At 39.2% G+C, this 18,758-nt stretch overlaps 1 protein-coding gene across 1 annotated transcript; it reads left to right on the plus strand.

Annotated features, from left to right (window-relative positions):
* Nucleotides 1-27: 27 nt before the first annotated feature.
* DNAJA2 (DnaJ heat shock protein family (Hsp40) member A2) lies at nucleotides 28-17,260 on the plus strand. The gene is made up of 9 exons (XM_084644492.1): nucleotides 28-227; nucleotides 4,320-4,379; nucleotides 5,511-5,734; nucleotides 8,307-8,387; nucleotides 8,749-8,882; nucleotides 11,755-11,951; nucleotides 15,318-15,462; nucleotides 15,803-15,930; nucleotides 16,486-17,260. The coding sequence occupies exons 1-9, from the start codon at nucleotides 150-152 to the stop codon at nucleotides 16,672-16,674; spliced, it is 1,236 nt and encodes a 411-aa protein (XP_084500618.1). The 5' UTR covers nucleotides 28-149; the 3' UTR covers nucleotides 16,675-17,260.
* Nucleotides 17,261-18,758: the final 1,498 nt, after the last annotated feature.

The raw sequence follows: 18,758 nt of genomic DNA on the forward strand, positions 1-18,758 counted from the left end.
GCAGGAGGGTGGCGTCGCGCGGCGCGATGACGTTATCCGTACGTGGGTGACGTCGTGGCGGCCTCTCTCATTCTGGTCCCGGTCTCGTCCTCGCTGCCGGCTCCGTTGCCCCTCGGCCTGTCTTGCCTGCGCCGCCCCGTCCCTCCGCGATGGCGAACGTGGCCGACACCAAGCTCTACGATATCCTGGGCGTGCCGCCTGGGGCCACCGACAACGAGCTTAAGAAGGTACCGGGCCGGGCGGGGGAGGCTCCGGGCCGGGCAGGCCCCAAGCCGGGAGGTCACGATGAAGCGGGGAGGCCCCGGGCCGGGCAGTCGCGAGCCTTGGCCGGGATCAGACTGGGCGGGAGGCCGGCTGGAGTCCAGGCCTCCAGGCTAGGCCGTGCGGTGAAGCCGGTTGGGCCTGCCCGCCAGGCCGGCGCTGGGGAGGCGACTAGGCCGCAGGGAGGCCAAGGCATCCAGCAGGAAGGAGCTGGGGCGCAGGTGGCCGGTGGGAGGAGGGGATCCTAGCCAGGAGTTCTGGGATCCCCGCTGTACCTGAGGGGATCGCCAGGGTTCCCTGCCCTAGAGCCGCCTGCTCTTCTCTCCTCACTTGATGCCCAGAATGGTAACCGAGCACCAGGGGGAGACTCCCCCCGTCTCCTATTCCTCTATAAGGTAGGATCTCCGTGGTGCTCTGTTGGCCGATCCCCTCACAATTAAAGGCTTCAGCTGTAAAACCCGCTGGAGTGCAATACGTTCCAGCCAGTACCAATGTCTGACCTGCTTCAGCAACGGCACAGGCTCCGTTCGGGTCTTCCTGTCCCATCCTTATAGAGCTGATCTTTGCCAGGCTGAAAGCACCTAGGGAAAATAAACAAAGAAGCTGAACAAAAGAGCCTAAAGCTTTGTGATCTTCATTACCCTGTACTCAGCACTGACATCTAAACACTTATTGGTTCCATTTAATGTTCTAGTGTACAAGCCACTCCTCCCCTTCCCACTCCCCCAGAGAACGGCACTACCCATCATTTAAAAACTACACTAGAGCCTTGGCGAAGTAGTTACTATTCACTGCCTGTGATCACAGTAGCAGTACCACCCATCATTGCAAGCGAACTATATATCTCCATGTAATAGCCAAATTTGTTTGAGGTGGGTATTGATCATTATGAAACAACAAAGTGGAAGTGTCTTGATGAAAGGAAGCTATGAGCTGATCATAGCCAAATATCATCAGTCTACAGAAAGAAGCCTGTTTTGGGTATCCTGTTCGTTACATGAATGGAGAACCTGGGAACACAACTGTTTAATACCTATAAAAGCACTTATATAGTCCAAAATATAGATTCAACATTGCTTAAAAAGTACTTTAGCAGTTAATGGTAAGGTTGCCAACTGTCTCTACCAGTGCCAAGAGCATCCTCTCTCATTAATTAGTTTAGACTTAACTGAGTGTCCAAATATTGAGAACATACTTACAAGCTACCCTAATGCAACTGAGACAATGTATTTAGGTACTGTTTTAATCTGGTGTCAAGCCCTTACACCAAAGCAGAAAAGAAAAGTGAAAGCAAAGCAAAATAGCTTTATCATCATGATGCTGGTGAGATGGCAAAACAATCTTCAGTGCTGATTAATTTGTACTAAGTACTATCTTTTATCTTCTAGGGCTGAAGTAGTATGCTAATATAGGCCCAGATCCTGAAAATACTTCTCTGAATAACTATGGACTTGAGTAATTCCATTCAACTAAATGGCTCAAACCATGCTAAAAATAGCAGTGGGGCTGTGGTGGTTCCAGCAGAGACTCAGACTAGCCACCTGAGCTCAGACCCAGGAGGTTGGGTGGGCTCAACAGCCCACATAGCTATGTCAGCACTACTATCTTTAGCACACTAGTGTGAGTCTGTCTAGCTAGGCTAGGAGGCTTGCTCCTAGCTGAGGTGTAGACATACCCATAGTGATCTAGTAAAGGTTTGTCTAAACAGGAATGTTATACTAGGATGAGCTAAGGTATGATTTTATTTTTAAACTGATAACTATACTGGTATAACCCCTTACTTGGACATTCTTCTATGCCAGTATAAAAGTGACTTTTTGGTTTTGCTTATATCACATATACCAGAATGAAAGTGTCCACACAGTGAGTTTTACTGGTATACTCCATGTTGACATGGCCTGGGGATTTTGCAGTTGACTTTTTCAGTGTATTCAAGAATATTTGGGTTATAATCAAGGCTCTGTTTTGTTACGCTGGCTAAGTTTTACAGTAAGCATTCATATCCCCTCTTTACATGCATGAATGCAGAATATTTCGTAATTATGCAGTGAAAAGATGGGTCTCTAGTTATAAAGCAGTATCTACTCTTGGGGGATTCTGTGTGACCACGTGCCTGCAGAAAATGCCCCACAGCGCCCCTCCCCCAGCAGAATTCCAGTGCTTCCCTGCAGAAAATGACAGGGAAGTTTGGCGGGCGGGGGGATTGTTCCCCTCGAAACAGAGGTGAGGCATGGGGAGGCACATGAGGTTACATGCCAGAGTGTTTCTGGCCCAGCCCTTGCACTGTGTCAGGGTCAGGTGCAGCGTCACTGCCAAGTCCTTGTGCCGGGGGAGGTGGGGGTCTTCAGGGTGATCTTTCCACCTCATTGCAGCCAGTGGCCTGTGCTCCTCACTGCCATGCTCAACCCACATTTATTTATTGACAAATAAATTTTGCAGAATTTTAAAATACTGTGCGCATAATTTTTAGGTGCAGAATTTTAATTTTTTTTGGCACAGAATTCCCTAAGGAGTAAGTATCATTCTAGTCATCCCTGCACAAAAGAGGGAAATGTGTTCTCTACCCCAAGAGCTTTTAGTTTAAATGAAAATAATACAAATATAGTTCAAATGCAGCATTCTAGAAAAATAGGTCAGTTGAAAATGACGTGGAGATTTTATGTAATACTATACTATAGAAAGGAAAAAACATGTGTAAATCCTTTTCAACACCTTGCTTTTTCTTGTTCTTGAGAAGTTTAGGTCTCTACTCTCTGAGCAGTTAACTTTTTAAAAATTTCTATTTTTAAAAATAGAACCCCGTTGCCAACTCTGTCTGCATATCTATTCAAGGGACACCATCATAGGACCTATCCTTATCAGCCACACCATCAGGGGCTCGTTCACCTGCACATCTACCAATGTGATATATGCCATCATGTGCCAGCAGTGCCCCTCTGCCATGTACATTGGCCAAACCGGACAGTCTCTACGCACCATGCATCTGATGAAGTGGGTTTTAGCCCACGAAAGCTTATGCCCAAATAAATTTGCTAAGTCTCTAAGGTGCCACAAGTACTCCTCGTTCTTTATATTAGTAAAGTTTCTTCCCTCTAAATCACAAGTAACTATTGTAACTGATTTGAGACAAGTGTAGTGAAAACTTCCCCCAACTAAATTCAGCTCCATAACGCTGAAGTGGTAGTAGGAATGTAGGTTATGCTAAGCTGTATGCAAAATATTGTTGCTCAGGTACAGCCAGAAGTGTTCAAAAGGAAAGAAGCAGTTTGAAAACCACTTTTTAGAGATCCTGCTTTACTTCCTTGTGCTACTCTTTCAGAACAATTGCGTTAAAAGATTAGAGTCCACTACTTCTGTCCATATACTTAATTCAAAGTGGCGCTAAATCTTTCTGGAGAAGTATGTAGGGAAGAGAATGAAGAAACTATCTATGTGGGTGGGTTGGTTGGTTGGGTTGAGAACCTGAGGCAGCCATTTTGTTGATGGACTTCTGAGGGGCATGACAAATCAGGACAGGATTTACATCCAGTATGATGGTTTAATAACTAGGGTATGCAAATCCATACCCTCCAGCTAATGGTAATCCTCACCCTTTATTCATATTTGGAAATTACAGTTTTAGGTCAGTAATGAATGCTGTATAAAGAATTGGTTGAGTTCAGTTTCAGTGTAACACCTAAACCAGAATACAGAAAATCAACAGTTAAATGCTAGGTTTTGTAGTACCTCAGTTATTCTATGCACTGCATTAATGTGCCAAATCCATAAATGGGTAGTTAATACTGAGTCAGTAAAATAAAACATCAGGTACTTTCTGTTTTATTGCAGAGGACTCTCTTCATTTGTTTTATTCTAGTGGACTTTTGCTTTATGGCTAAATTCTGACCTTGGAATATTTGTATCTGATTATTGACTTAAGTAGGTGCTGTTTGTACACTTACAGGAGATGTTTGTATCGTTCTCTGTAGAGTACAGGTTCAGTTAATCAACTTGATTTATTTTGAAACCTGGAATCCATCACAGACTTAATGACTTGTGTTTATTTTTTTGTCAATTAGGCATACAGAAAGCTAGCCAAGGAATACCACCCTGATAAGAATCCAAATGCAGGAGACAAAGTAAGATTTTTTTTTTTTATCTTGAAATGTATTTATTTGTATTGCCATTGTATCTAGGGGCACCAAACAAGAGATTCAGGGCCCTGCGATATTAGGACTTGTTCATGTACACAGTAACAAAAAGACAGTGACCCAAAGAAATAATAATCTAGTTTATGAAACAGTCTCTGAAGTGGATGAGACAAATGTGGCCAAGGACAAAGTAACATAAAATGAGTTGCTGTATAGTAAGCAAAAGCCTCCATTCACCGCCTGCCTAACTGGAGTCAGCTGGCTGTGCTTTGAGGCATCATGGGAGAGGTGAATGTTTAGGAGGGAACTGAAGAGTAAGGCAGCAGTTTTGCAGATCTTTCATGGAAGTGTTCTCCACTCATAAGAGATGGAAGTGGAGGTATTTGAAAGAGATGCAAACAATGAATACAGGGCTCACCTTCAAGATAAAATAGATTAGACATGCAAGGCTTAGTTAAGTAACCTGTCTTGAGAAAGAAAAAAGATGTTTCAGTGATGTCTCAAATGTGTTGGGTTAACATGACGGAAAAGTCCTCTTAATATTTAAGAAGACTAGCATATCTGGAGCCATGTTAGTTGACTGTGTAGACTACAACAGGTTATTGTTTTAACAACTGTTGAGGGCTCTTCAGTTGTTAAGCTAACATGATTAAAACATCCATTTTGTCCATCAAGACAGGACCTTAGACTTTGTCTAGATTACAACTTTAAGAGTAACATTAATACTTAGCTAATGTGGTAACCACACATACTTAAATCCCAGTCTTGACAAGGCCTTGGAGGTAAAGATAAGAAGTTTGTACTTGGGCAGTGAAGGAGAAATCAATAGAGAGATGTAAAGAGGATGACACATTCATCCTTCATGGTAAAACAGAAGAAAAGGGTTGGATGCATACAAGCACAGCCAAATCTACCTGTTCTAAAGGTCAAAATATAGACTGCAATAGAATGTTCTGAAGTGGAAGAGTATTTAGGGTTGTACACTCCCTCATGCATAAAAGGATAAAGTGGGGCTATAAATCAGATGCTAGCATTTCCTTTGTGACTGTCTTCCAAGTAAATCTGTTTTTATATATGTAAAAGTAACTTACAGGCTTTTTTTCCTGACTTCTTTTTCAGTTCAAAGAAATAAGTTTTGCCTACGAAGTTCTGTCAAATCCTGAGAAACGCGAGTTATATGATCGATATGGAGAACAGGGTCTTCGAGAAGGTAGCGGTGGAAGTGGTGGAATGGACGATATTTTCTCCCACATTTTTGGTGGTGGATTGTTCAGTTTCATGGGTAGTCAGAGTAGAAGTCGCAATGGTAGAAGAAGAGGAGAAGATATGATGCATCCACTTAAGTGAGTATCTTAATACTATGATTCTTCTCACTTAAGTTTCCGAAAAGATATGGTGAAGGTGAACCTTGTCTGATAATCATTGATGCTCTAGTGGGCCTCAGTTCATTCAAAAGGTCTACTGTTCCCAACTCAAATTCATTGAAAGCATTACTTCTAGATTTCAGCAAAAGTTAAAAGAAATGGATCTTCCTGCATTAAAAGGTTGCCTTTGGTAGTAGTGTTTTAAAAGAATAATACATGTGGTTGAAACTTCAAGTCTTAAGGTCCATATCTTTATAGTCAGTGTATAAACTCTGCTTCTTTTTATAAACATTTAAATCTTGCCCATTCTTGACTGATTTGCACAAATGACTGTCTTAAATTATTTGATCATAAATATGCCTGAAGTTGTTCAGTGGGACATGTTAGCCTTCCAGCCTCCGAGTAATCTGGTGATATGTATTCACCATCTAACCTGAATGTTTTATTTGGACCTAGAAGTTTGGTCCATGGAGAATTAGTTCCCTTAGAATTGAAAATGACTGTCTTTCATTTCATTGGGAGCCTACAACCTATATGTTTTGTTGGGATCCTGTTGATTAGAAATTCTGCAGCCCCATTCATTAGCTTGTTAATAAATGGTTGGTAAGAATTATTTTCTCTAGTTATATTCTTAACATAACTAGTCATGCATTCCTTAGGTCAGAACATATGGAACAACTTAGTATTCACTAGTTGAATCTTTTGGGGAAGTAGAGTGACGAGTGTGTTATGGGGTTACTTTTTTAGGTATTTATACTCTTATCCTGGGACCAGTGTGAAAACAAGTGCAAATATCTTATGATTTTCCATTAATTATGCAGAGCAGAAATTACTGCCAGCAAATCAGTTGCAGCTACTCATCTTCAGGTATCCTTGTCTTCTTCCATGATAAAAAAAAAAAATTCTCCGATTTAAAAAAACATAAAAATCCATGTTTTTCTGTGATTAAAATGAAATGCTGAACTTTAGTTTCCCTATCCACTATATATATCATTTGAACACAGTTTTATTGATATATATTTACAATATTTAAATCAGTTTGAAGTCTGAGTGCCTTCAATCACTATAATAAAACAAAATTTATAGAATTGCAATTTGTATTTCTTACATATACCAAATATCTCTGTATTCTGTATTTTCAGAATTTTGTTCAAATGCACAAAATATAAAGTTCCCACTGTCCGCTGAAATGTTATTAAATGTGTAGAATCTGTTTGGTGCACATAAGGTTGTGCTTAAATTTATGTGGCTCTCTTGTGTAAAAAGTTGGGCACCACTGGAATAAGTGACACTGGAATTTCAGTAAAATTTAGTTAATGTGTTTTTTATTTTTTACAAAATATAAAAACTAAAGATTCCCTGTAAAAAAGCAAATTCTGTGTTGTTTTTTTTTTTCCATGGCAAATGGATTTTTAGAATCCCTGTTCATCTTCATAAGCCTACACCATATTTTCACTGCTGTTTTTTGCAGGCTGACCAGCTTCTTTCTGACCTTCACCTCTGCTATTCTGTGGGCTAGGCCACTCCTCGCATTAAGTGCTTAGTGTAATATTTATTTTTGCATGCCAGCTACTTTGTCTAGCAACTAGTACTGTACAAGCAAACTATAAATTAGCTTTTGTATTCTCATGACTCTTTTTAGTTGTTTCTTTCTAAACCCTGACACCAGAAGCAAAGTTTTGCAGTTCAAAATAAACTGAGTTGCATTTATTATTGAGTGATTTCTGAAGTCTCTGGAAATATGCAAAATTCTGAACTAATGTTGTTAGACAATTACTTTTAAGTAGCTTAACTATACTGATAAGACCCAAATGGTTTTAGGTTTTTTTTTCTAGTGCATTAGATACCTTGTAGTTCAATGTTAGCAAATCTGACTGCTAAAGTGGTCATGGAAACATACCAACAGTATATCAACAAAAACACTTTTCCAATGGAAATGAATAAGATAAAATTAAACTCCTAGTGTGAATTCTTAAGGAAAATATTAAACTATAACTATTCTCCAGAACTGCTAGGAATTGTCTTCCTTGTGTTAACCCATCTGAGAGACTTGTTTTAGATTTCCTTTAAACCCTTCTTAATTCTTCAGACTAGGCTAATTTGTTTCCTGTTGGCTTTTACTAGACAGCTAACCTCAGCTCTGGCTTCTGACTAATCTAAAGCTTTTCCTTGAAGTATGTACATTTACAGTTGCATAGTTTCTAATGGGATTTCACCAGACATGAAACTGTTCTGCAAAGTTTGACTTAAAATCCTAAAAGATTGGGTTCTCTGTTTTTAATAACTGCTTATCTTAATGTAGCCTTTGTTACAGTGTTGGTGTACAGAATTTTACTTGCTCAAAAACTTCCTGTTTGTCTCTTTTACATATGTCTGGGTTGTTGTTTTTTTTCAGAAGTATTTGTAGACAAGGCTGAAAGTTGCTGTGATTTTTAGTTTTACCCTAAATTGTCTTAGACAATAGCTTGTACCTAAACTAGACTATTAAAATGACTTTTTCCCAAAGTGATTATTGGAATGCTAATACTGGAGAATTTTCTTTATTTTCTAGAGTGTCTTTAGAAGATCTATATAATGGAAAGACAACTAAACTACAGCTTAGCAAGAATGTCCTTTGTAGTTCATGTAATGGGTAAGTTTTATATTTTTCATTAACAGTGCTAGAACTTCTTGGCTGCTTTTACTCTTAAATGTGTTAAACTATTAATTCAAATTGGTATATAGCATGAAGTGTAGTAATTCGTCACATGTAAGCTAGGAACCGGTTCAAGTATTGAAGCATGAAGATACCAAAATCTAACTTATGATGCAATTAATGGCGCTCTTTGTGAAATCTTGAAGAGCTGTCCTCTGTATCTCAGTGATAGATTAGCCTAATTGCAACTGACACTGCATCAGTGCAATTGGGGTTGTAAAACGGAAGGTTGGTATTTATTTTCCATATAGTCTCAAAATAACTTCAATTATAATCTAACTGGCACTTTCCAATTTAGTCAGGGTGGGAAGTCTGGAGCTGTTCAGAAGTGTAGTGCTTGCCGAGGTAGAGGTGTACGTATCATGATCAGACAGCTGGCTCCTGGGATGGTTCAGCAGATGCAGTCTGTGTGCTCTGATTGCAATGGAGAAGGTAGGCCAAATGTTTCCTGTGCTTTTAAAAATATTTAATGTGGTTCGAATCTAGGTTCAATAGTAAATTGTCATATCTCATCTGGAGAATTTCTGAATTAGATTTTGTTTGTAATTAGTGAAGTTTGATTTTAGTCTGTCAGGGATATTTCTTCATGTATCAGAACAGGAACAAAATTTGTAGTCTGCTTAGAGGAGGATTGGAACCTGAATAGCAGGTGCTACTGCTTAGAAATATTTGGACATGCTTGCCCCAGTGTCTTGCTGTCTGGTGCTAGCACTGTAAAAAAACATTTACTTTTATGGGATAAATTTAACTTAGCATCAGGATAGATTGATTTAAATCAAAGCATTTTAGAGCAATGTTTTGCATTTGTTCATTTGAGTTATTTTCCAAAAGAGAAGGTGATTGTCATTTATTTGCAACCATTGAAATATGTTGATTGGCAACTATATATAGCCTTCCCATTAAATTGGGTGCTGCTTCTTGTTAACCAGGGGATGCACTATATCTATACACTGAAGCAATTAGGAAACTTGCATTCAAATTTATAGTTTTTATGATGTTAGAAAATGGTGAAAGATCCGTTTCTTATTTACTAGACTAATTTTTTACTTGTATCTTTTGTCAATCTCTGGATGGAAATTTGAATTCAATTAAATGCACTAAATGGCTTTATTAAATAAAACTACCTTCAGTGTGCTGGAAATATAACAAAAAAGTTAATGGAAGCAGTTTTGCATTTAAAATTATTAAACAAAGGAAGTATTATCTGTAGTTAATAATTGAATCGATTTGTTTCTGGGGTCATGTCCTTCAAAATTTTAGAACTAGTAGATCTCATCCTCTTTCACCTAGTTTTATTCGTAGTTTGGAAGAGGAAAGCAAGCTTTCCTTCAAACTAGGCACCAAACATACTGCTTGATATTTTTTATTTTAAATTATTTAAATGATTATAGTAAATTTAGGCCTAAACTTACATGTCATCTCAAATTTAGTTTTAAATAGAGTTTTAAAAATAAACCTGTATTTAATTTAAAGTTCTTTGGCTACAAAAATCATTGATAATATTTTGGATCGCTGAGAAAGTGGATACAAAAATCAATTATTTTTGTATCCACTCTTCTCAGCGATCCAAAATATTATCAATTTATTTCTCTTTCAGAAGCAAGTGTTAAAATCCATATACAACTTTCTGAAAGATGGAAATAGTAGTGTTATATTCTATATTACTTTTGCTGATTTGGGCTCATATGTGGTAGTGAATTAAACATCCTCCGCCTTGCATATATTTCCTGGATCTTTCTTAATTTACAAAACACCACTAATTTGTCTGAAATCTTGTGCTTGTATTACTTATGACGTAATAGCTGAAAATGCTGAACTGCAATAAAAATTTAGTTTTTGGTGGTCTGTTTTTATTCTATAACCAGTCAAACTTTTTACCAAAGAATTGAAAAACAGTGTGGTTTCCTGTTTTTAGCTGCTTTGTCACTTTGCCTGATTTAATGTAAATGCATAGTTCCTGTAGGACTGGACACACCTGCTGCATCCTAATGTTCTGTGCACTTGTTTCACATAGGAGTATGGCTTTAATTTCTGAGTAGCTAAATATCTGAACATAACAATTGCTTCTGCTTGCAGTACTTAAATGGAAGAAGCAATAGGCACTGTACCGGCAACTGAAGCGATGGGATTGTACAGGATATTTTACCAATACATTCTGGTTATTCTGGTCTACTATAATGAAGGCAGTTCCGTATTAAATATCTGTCCTTTAAAAGTATATCCAAATAAACTAGAAAACAAAAAAGCTCTTAAGAAGTATTGGATATTTTTTGGATAACCACCCTGCAGTCTTCTAGAAGGCAAAGTTCTCCTGTTAAAGGTGAAAGGCAAAGCACAATTGTTTGTTCTTTACTGATTGTCAGGGTGTAAAAAATGCTTTAAGAGTGAACATATACACTAAGAATGTCAGGTCCTCTTTGCAGGAGAACCTGAATGGTGGTGTCACGCTAAGCTATAACTTGACCTGCTGCTTTTTCTCTCTCCTCTCCCCCGTGTTCCCACCCTCACCCCCACCCCCCGGTTACGTGTACACTTACAGTGATGTCTCTCACCATCTGTACAGGTATAAATAGTAGTGTAGATGGTGAGAGACAGCTTAGGTGAGTAGAGTGCCCTACATACCTGAACTGCCAGAGGTAAATACCCTACACCGCTCTCTACACACCCAAGCAGTGCCTCCCACTTTTACGCTGCTATGTTTAGCAGTGTAGTTTTCTCCTGCCAGAGCCTTTCCCCATGGTCTGAAACTCAGCCTCCACACCCCAGAAAGGAGAACTGAATCTTAGTTTCAGTTATGTCCCATTACCATTCAGGTTTCTCAAAGATTTTTCATAGGTTTCCCAAGCAAAATGAGGAAAGGAAGAACCTGACTCCTTGTAACTTTTTGTTTAGGAGTGGAGGGGGCCGTTTTTATTCATGAAGAGCAATAAAAGCCATAGACAAAGCTTATTTTGTCTAGCAGGTTTTCTTTAAATGGTCATGCTGTTTGGAATTGGAAGTCATGGTTCTTGTTCCATCAGGCTTACAATCTGAGTTCTAACTCTTCAAAATAATTTTGTGGGATGGCAGATAATCTCATGCCTCTCAGTGCCTTTTGGGTCTCTTTCTTCTCATTAGGATAGCATTAAATTATTAGCTTTCCCCTTGTGGGACACACTAATAACACTAAACGAAAAAAATTTCCAAAGTGATTTGAGATTGGTTCTCTTGGACACATTCCCCAATGTATGGTGAAATAAGTGGTACTGTATCCTCAAATAAGGAAGAAAAACATTCCTAGATTTTTCAATCCTTCTTTCTCTAGGTGAAGTTATTAATGAAAAAGACCGTTGTAAAAAATGCGAAGGGAAGAAGGTGATCAAAGAAGTAAAGATTCTTGAAGTCCATGTAGATAAAGGCATGAAACATGGGCAGAGGATTACATTTACTGGAGAAGCAGATCAGGCCCCAGGAGTGGAACCGGGAGATATTGTCCTCCTGCTCCAAGAAAAGGAGAATGAGGTAACTTGTGACTTGATAGGTGAAGTAAAGTTGGTGGGTTTTCCTTAGAAATATTTAACTGTTATACACTTTCCTAGATTACTTTAAACGAACAACTGAGGGAGAGAAACTGAACTTAGCATACATGGCTTGTTCCTAGTGGTAACTGCTATAATTCTGAGCTAGAAGGTTCTGTCTGTAGACATGCAGATGAGCACACCAAGCATCCCACTGTCTCAATATGGTCATGAAAAGTTACTCTCCTAACTGAAGCAGGGTTACCCTTGGCAGACTTACCACTATGAATGTCCTGTCCTTGTTGTGCACCTGCTTCAACCCTGGCATGCAGTAAGTAAAGCTGAGTATAAAGCCAGCTGATTTTTTGGGGGGGAGTTGGGTTTTTTGTTTTTTTTGTTTTTTTTGTTTTTCCAAAGGCTATCAGATGAAAATGGGGAATCTCCCTCAATCTTCACTTGCTGTAAACTGTGCTGTCTGCTTCTGTTAACCTAGGAAGTGTGACAAATGCGTTGGGAGATATTAACCCAGATAAGTAGTATGGTCGTGCTGATATTGCACTCATCATAGGACCCCTCCTCTTTTCTACCCAAACTGTAGACCTGCATTTGGCTAGTTGCATTTTTATTCTGTCTTGGCATATTTCTACACAGTATGTACCTTGGAGAATATTGGTTTTCATACATTTGAACTAGGTACTATAAAACTGATTCTGACACAGTACACGATGCTAAATTACTGGAACATGTTAATTAAGGAAAGTTGCAGTATATAGTAAAGTCCAGGAGAATTTTTCCATTCTTTAATGTGGTAACTATTTTTGGCAAAGTTCAGAGTATTAGATGAAGAAACATAAGTGATGGTTCAGTATTGTGAAAACAGCGTATAAAACTATTGTGTGAAATTGTGTGGTGCAAGCTGTTCCTTTTCTGGTGTTCCATAAACACAATGCAGTATTGTGAATTTAAGTTCATACATATTTCAGTAATCAAATTCTAGTCATCCATCAGGAAAGCTTTGAATTAAAAACTGAAGTAATACAGGTATCTGAAAAATCTTTAAATGATTCATGCTGGAGTAGCACTCCAACACCAAAGCACTTGACCCAGCCTCTCCTACAGCTGTCTGTCTGGTTTCCCTGTGTGTTCAGTTGCAACTTTGTGCTCCTCCCAACTTCTTGGCTGTGCTTGGGTGAAGGGAAAGGAAGGCAACTAGGATAAACAATGTGACTTCAAGTGTCAGGTACTGCCAGCACTAATGACAGGTCAGAAATTCCAGGATTTGAAGCAGAGGCCTTCTCAGTCTTGGTCTTTTGATCTAGCTATGTCTGCTGCTGTATTGTCTTGGACAGTAAAACATATTGTGGCTTTCTCCTTTTTGCTATGACCATATTTACTGGTAACTCTGTAGGTCAGTCCTCAGTTGCGTTTTAATAAGCATGTTGCAGTTTAAGAATATATGGACAAAAGATTGCTAGCATAATTGTTAGTATGGTGGTGAAATGGTGATATTGTGTTTTGTTTATATGAGCTTGAGAGGAACCTAAAGCAGTGGTTCTCAAACTTTTTAGCAACCCAAGGACCTCCATTTTGATTCAAATTTTTCACACACCCCCAGACGCCCTGCCCCCTCTCTGCCCCTGCCCCTCCTCTTCCCCACCTCTTTCTGCCCTCCCTCCCAGCATGCCCTGTCCCCGTTTCTCCCCCTCCCTCCCAGCGCCTGCTGCATGCTGCTGAACAGCCGTTTCCTGGCACGGGGAGGGAGGGGGAGGAGTTGGTCAGTAGGACCCTTGGCCCCAGACATGATTCCATCCCATCCCCTGAGCGAGTCCCCATCCTTCCCAGCACCTCCTGCATGTCAGGGAACAGCTGTTCCACAGTGTGCAGGAGGCATTGGGGAGAGGGGAAGGAGTTGATCAACGGGGCCGCAGCCCCAGACATGATTGCACCTGCTCCTCTCCCTCCCTCCTAGTGCCTCCTGCACACTGCTAAACAGCTGTTCCCCCGGCATGCAGCAGGCACTGGGAGGGAGAAGGGGGAGTTGATCAGCAGGGCCCATGGGCCCTAGTTTGAGAGATGCTCACTAAAGCATTAAATCAGTTTGGTACCATAGTTTAAATGTACTGAAAAGCTTGAGGAAAGGTGAATACAGGTCTCCTGTTGCCACTTGACTCTAAGTAAAATCATGGTAGCTAAACTGCATTTGGAGCTTGAGGCCTGAATAGCTCAACTGTGGTACTGAAAAATGCTTCTCAATCACTTGACTTCTTCCAAGATGGGAGAAACTAAGATATTGGCAGGTTCTTAAATTTGGGTTTAGAAGCTGAGAAAATGACTTTTACTTGAATGTGTTCGAGTCTGCAGGTAGAATGAAACTACTAAAATTATTGTCATGGTTGATATGCCAGCTGAGACTATATCTCCTGGTTCCAAAAACTACTTGCTCTTGGGAAGAAACTCTGCTGTCTTCTCACACATGTCAGCATAAAACTGTTGCCATATTTTATTTTCAAGGACAGTGCTGGAGAAAAACAAGTGCTGGAGAAAAACTTTCCAGCAAGTCTTTTTTTGCTGTGCAAGAAAGGATAACTTTGAGGATGAAGTCATGAACCAAGTTTTATATGCTGTTACACTAAATATCTGTACATTGTGAGCAAGCAAGCAGTGAACAACTTCAGGTATCTCTAATGGAGGTGTGAAAGGAAAAAGAAGCAACCTTTCTGGATTCATGCCAATGGGCTAACAATCCTTCATTCACTTCACACCTCTGTAAAAGCCTCATTACAGAAAATTTCAAGCAGCTGTGATCTTGCTTGAATATATAGATGAGTTAAAGCAACTATCCACAACTGGTTTGGGCTTAGTCCTGAGGACTTTGAACAACACTCTGTCTTGCCCCCCCCCCTTTTTTTTTAAATCTGAAAATAGTGGCATGATCAACAGCTAGCTTCTACATGAACATTTTGAGGCTAAGTGAAATAGTCTTTAAATATATAATTTTGTTACTGGGTCTCCATTGTGTTGTCATTTGTCTTTAGATTAGAAGATCTTTGGGTCAGGGAAAGACTCAGTCTGTTGTACAGTCATAGAGCATTTTATAGCTCTGGTTCCATATTCATTAGAAACAAATTAGAGTTGCAGAAATTAACATCTATATACTATTGCATATTGCACAACATGCAACTCTTAGGACCTGCTTAATTGTGGAAAGCTAGAACTGGTGTAGATCTGTAGTTTGATCTTTACATGAATGCTAACTTTCGAAAGTAGAAATTTTATAGTTTATGGATTTTATTACTTCAGGATTAAATTAAAGATCTGACAGTAATAAGTATTAGAATAAAGATGATGATGATGATTGTCTCATTCTTAGGTGTTCCAGAGGGAAGGAAATGACTTGCATATGACACACAAGATAGGACTTGTTGAAGCACTGTGTGGATTTCAGTTCACATTCAAACACCTGGATGGACGTCAGATTGTGGTGAAATATCCTCCTGGAAAAGTAATTGAACCAGGTAAACCTTGATTTGATATAAGAATTTTTATCTAGATACATGTGTGGTTGTACTATTTGAAATGTTGTATCATCAAATTATTCTCACTTGCATCCGATGAAGTGAGCTGTAGCTTACGAAAGCTTATGCTCAAATAAATTGGTTAGTCTCAAGGTGCCACAAGTACTCCTTTTCTTTTTGCGAATACAGACTAACACGGCTGTTACTCTGAAACCTCTCATGCTCTTGCAACTTGTAGCCACTGTTATAGAAATGCAGAGATATTACTTTGTCAGACGGAAAGCTGGTACAGTACAGGTTTCCGTTAAACTGATTGATCTTTTTCTGTCCTTAATTATAGGTTGTGTTCGTGTAGTTCGAGGTGAAGGAATGCCACAATATCGGAATCCCTTTGAAAAAGGAGATCTTTACATAAAGTTTGATGTACAGTTTCCTGAAAATAACTGGATTAGCCCGGAAAAGCTCTCAGTAAGTATTCCTTCAGTTTGATCAAAAATGTGTTTTTGAGATGTCTTAAGGGCTCATTGTATTGTGCCCCACGCACTTTCTTTCGAGTAGTTATATTTGGATTCGAGTACAGCCAAATTGTTCAATGTAGTTTACAATGCACAAGTGATTTTAAAACTTTCCATTGAAGTTGGTTAGTTTACATGAAAAACCACAGGAGGGTTGGTGTTCTGGGGTGCAGGTGTAATATAAAAGCACTTGAAAACTGCTCTCTTGATATAGTAGCAATTACTAGGACAAATGAAAGAAAGTGGCTGCTGTTTTGATTTCTGACCCATCAGTTCTTGCTGCTTACGGCTTTGTCTATATGAGAAAGTTGTACTAGTGAAAAGGACGGATTTTAACCAATGCAAAGTGGTGCAAACACCTGCTGAATTTTAAGATTGCTAATCCATTTATGATAACTATGTAAGACATTCTTAACCTAACATGAATGCCCCCACAGGAGAGATGTGTGCCAAATATTGACACCTATGCTTTCTGATATACCACTAACTGTACTCCTTTTATTGGCAGGAACTTGAAGATCTTCTGCCATCTAGACCAGAAGTTCCCACTGTAATTGGTGATACAGAAGAGGTAGATCTTCAGGAATTTGATAACACTCGTGGATCAGGAGGTGGTCAGAGACGTGAAGCCTACAATGATAGTTCTGATGAAGAAAGCACTCATCATGGACCTGGGGTACAGTGTGCCCATCAGTAAACATTTGTCTAAAATGTTGCACAAGGATTTTCTTTCAAGTTTTGCCTGACTTGTTTTCAGCAATCCAGCTGGATTGTATAAGCAATCCAGATGAACCGAGGGACATCTATTGCTGTATGTGTAACCTTTAAATTGGTCTATAGTATCTACAGAGTGTATAATTTAAACTAACCACAAAGCTTACATCTTCATTTTGACTGTTCTGTAGCAGAATAAAGCACTTGAAAGGAAGACGAGACTCCTTTTCATATGGGTTTTAAGTTTGTCCTCGTATCTGTGCTTGATTTTTACCAGTTGTGTAGATTTTAAGTTTCATATTTTAAATTCAAATTCTACATTGTAAAGTTTGTGTACAACTTGTCCTGAGGCTTGGTATTTGGCTGCACCTGCATAAGCTGCAATAGAATAAAGAATTTCATAGCCTGTATCTATCATTTTAGATGCATGGTAAATAAATGGGCTTCACACATAATGGGTTTAGAGCTGACTGGGAACAACAGAAGACTAAATTAGAAGTGGTTGTAAAAGTTTTTTACCATCTTGTGAGGTTTCTGAAAGTAAATAAAAGCAGTTGGTGTATAATATACTCCTTTCCCCTTGTCACACTTTTATTTATCTAAAAGGATACACTAAACTTGATTCTAACTGGTTAGTTCCTTGGTATTTGTTTTACTATACTGCCTAGGAGTCCTAGTACAATCGCAGCCTTGTACTTGACTACATTATGTACAACCTTTGTCCCTGCCCCATGGAGTTCACAATCAAATGAAAAGCCATTTCAGTGTTAAGTACCTCTACCTGCATGCAGCTTTCCTTATTAATCAAAGTATTTTTGAATTTATTAACATAAGAACTGGTTGGCCTGCATACAGGTGGTTTCAATCTTACACTAGAATTCCTTGCCTTCTAAATCTTTAAACATGCGTGAAAAGATTTCACCTCTCAATATGGAGATGCTAGAAAAATAGCTTTGACATCCAAAACCAAATCCTCTTTATTCTCAAAATTAAGGATTTTTTTGTTCCTTGTTTAACAGCTCTTAGCTTTTGGGTGCCCCTTTAGTGCCCCTTTGATATTAGGCAAGTCTTGAGATATGTCTTTAATCCACTGTCCTTAGAGTGGCAACAAGGCTTTTTTAACATCCTTCCAGAATTGAAGATGGGTGACTTCAAGAGACTGTATATGATAATTAGCCTAACCCTTGGCATAAACAGACCCTTAACTATGTTCTACTTACTTTAAAGGCTAAACAGTCTGTTCCACCTTACTTTGAGCATCACAGCTAAATGCACCTTTCCCAGACCTGAAGAAGAGCTCTATAGGGCTCCAAAGCTTGTGTCTCTCCCCCACAGAAAGTGATCCAATAAATATTACCTCACCCATCTTGTCTCTCTAATATCCTGGGACTGACACAGCTACAACTACACTGCATTCCCTATTTCTGTAAGGCGGCTGGGGGGAGGGGGGGGAATAGTATCTAAACCACCAGATGGGAATTAGAACAATTCCATCACTACATCATTACTTTCAATTTTCATTGCATTTTTTTTTTGTAGAACTGTCTTCATGTAGGCAGAAGTCCAAATAAAATTCAAGGATCAGGCATTAAACTATCTTCAAAAATATGCCTACTTAATATAAATACAGTAGTATAAAACTAGGTTTGTGGGAGATCTATTTATTTATATTCCCCCAGGAGCTAGGAGTCCTACACTAAGACCTGGGCTGAACTGTGTGAGGCACTGTACAAACCAAACACTGTTTGTTCCTTGGAGCAGAGACTAAGTTCAAAACAAGAAGTAACAACAGCTAGACAGACATAGGAGTACAAAAAAAAAATACAAGACAATGTGACAGGGCCCCAGCATAGCATCAAACTGTTCTTGAGTTGTAGACAGCAGTGAGAAGGACAATAATTAGTTTTGCAGATGTTCACAGGGAGCTCCTCCCACCTAGGATGTCAATATAAGAGAAAACATGAACATGCTCATTTGAAAATTTAATGTGTGTGTAATGGAGGCTGGTACAACAGGCTAATCAGAGGCAGGAGTCAACATCTAAACAGCAAAGGCAAGATGATAGGT

This window comes from Lepidochelys olivacea (assembly GCF_965140295.1).
Source record: "Lepidochelys olivacea isolate rLepOli2 genome assembly, chromosome: 12".
Classification (NCBI taxonomy): Eukaryota; Metazoa; Chordata; order Testudines; family Cheloniidae; genus Lepidochelys; species Lepidochelys olivacea.